The 1,444-nt window shown below is 45.4% G+C and overlaps 1 protein-coding gene across 1 annotated transcript; it reads left to right on the top strand.

The window, feature by feature from the left end:
- Window positions 1-254: 254 nt before the first annotated feature.
- PPTG_19687 (hypothetical protein) lies at window positions 255-982 on the top strand (the record flags this gene model as incomplete). Its single annotated transcript, XM_008918180.1, has 1 exon — window positions 255-982. A coding segment is annotated over one exon (726 nt), but the record flags the coding sequence as incomplete, so codon positions are not given.
- Window positions 983-1,444: the final 462 nt, after the last annotated feature.

Raw genomic sequence — 1,444 nt, forward strand, 5'->3', positions numbered from 1 at the left:
TGTCTTTCTTTAGCTAAATGGTGTTTCTGGCAGGCCATGGTACTTCTGTCGTACCTACTGCTCTTTGTGTCTTTCTTTAGCTAAATGGTGTTTCTTAAAACTTAAAATACGGCTCTCTATCTCTTGCGGTGTTTAATTCAGACCTCCTTAAAAGCGGCATTTCGCTATAAATAGCGGCAATGCGCCTTAAATAGACCTTTTGGAAGTGCCGCATTTTACCGACCTTTCAGTATAGGAAAACTGCTGACGAAACAATGCAGAGGCTAAAGCCTAGCGTCTCCAGTAAGCCTCCGTCGCGTAAGACACCCTTCCAGCCTGCTCATGAGCTCCAGTATGGACTAAAAGTCATGGCGAAGGATGCTAGCGGTGTAGTGTGCTCCGTGCGCTGTCAGTTTTGCAAATATTTTGGGAGAGAGGAATCGAAGAACGGCAAGAGACGACGAACCCAAAACCAAAAGTTTTACAAGCCCCCATATCGACCTCAATACTACACAGATCATAACACAACAGCTCATGGTATTAAGTGGGCGCAGTATCAGGCCCTGAGCAGCGACGAGAAATCGGCATTTTTCTCTGGTCAAATTTCACACAACAATCAGTTATCCTCCCACTACGAAGTCGAGTCTTCTACACTGAGCTTTGACATTCCGGAGCATATAGTGACTGATTTGATAGGAAAAATCTTTTTCAATGACGAAGATGAAGGCGCTTCAGAACCTGTCGCACTTCGAGCATTTGGAGACGCTGATGCAGGAGTTTACAGGCTACAAATTAAAATGCCCTTCCGATTTAATCTCGCTATTCAGCACATGAGTGCTGGGTTATCATTTCGTCAAGCTGCTACCGTTATCCAGCAGCACTATCAAGCAACGGGAAATAATAAACTGTACGGGATGACGGATACGCTGGCGAGTACCTACGCTAGGTATCTCGTTGCTATTTCTTTTCAGCGGATCGGTGAGCTCATGGCCAATTCATACATGTGGGCATTTGCTTTTGCAAGTGATATATCTACACACTACGAGCGTTCGTTCATGGACCAACGTCTCAGGCTTGCTGTTGACGGTGTTCTAGTTAACATCCACTTACTTGCTATTCCTGTCTTTGAGCGCCACACTGCAATCGTGCAATTCAATCTGATTTCAACAACTCTTGATGTTCTATATGGCCAATGGAGAGACAAGATGATTGGAGTTGCCTCCGACGGTGAGAACACCATGACCGGTCGCCATGCAGGTGTAGTCACTCTTCTGGAAAACGAGGCTACACATCCAATTTTACGCGTCTGGTGTGCAGCGCATCAAATGGATCTCGTCATGAAAGCAGCATTTGCAATTGTAGACGACGGAAACTTCGTTAAAAATACGAAAGACCTTATCGTCCATCTCCGCAGACAGAAATTATTGATTGCAGACATGGGCACTGCTGCAAAGAAGCTAACCAA

This window comes from Phytophthora parasitica (assembly GCF_000247585.1).
Source record: "Phytophthora parasitica INRA-310 unplaced genomic scaffold supercont2.153, whole genome shotgun sequence".
Taxonomy (NCBI): domain Eukaryota; phylum Oomycota; class Peronosporomycetes; order Peronosporales; family Peronosporaceae; genus Phytophthora; species Phytophthora nicotianae.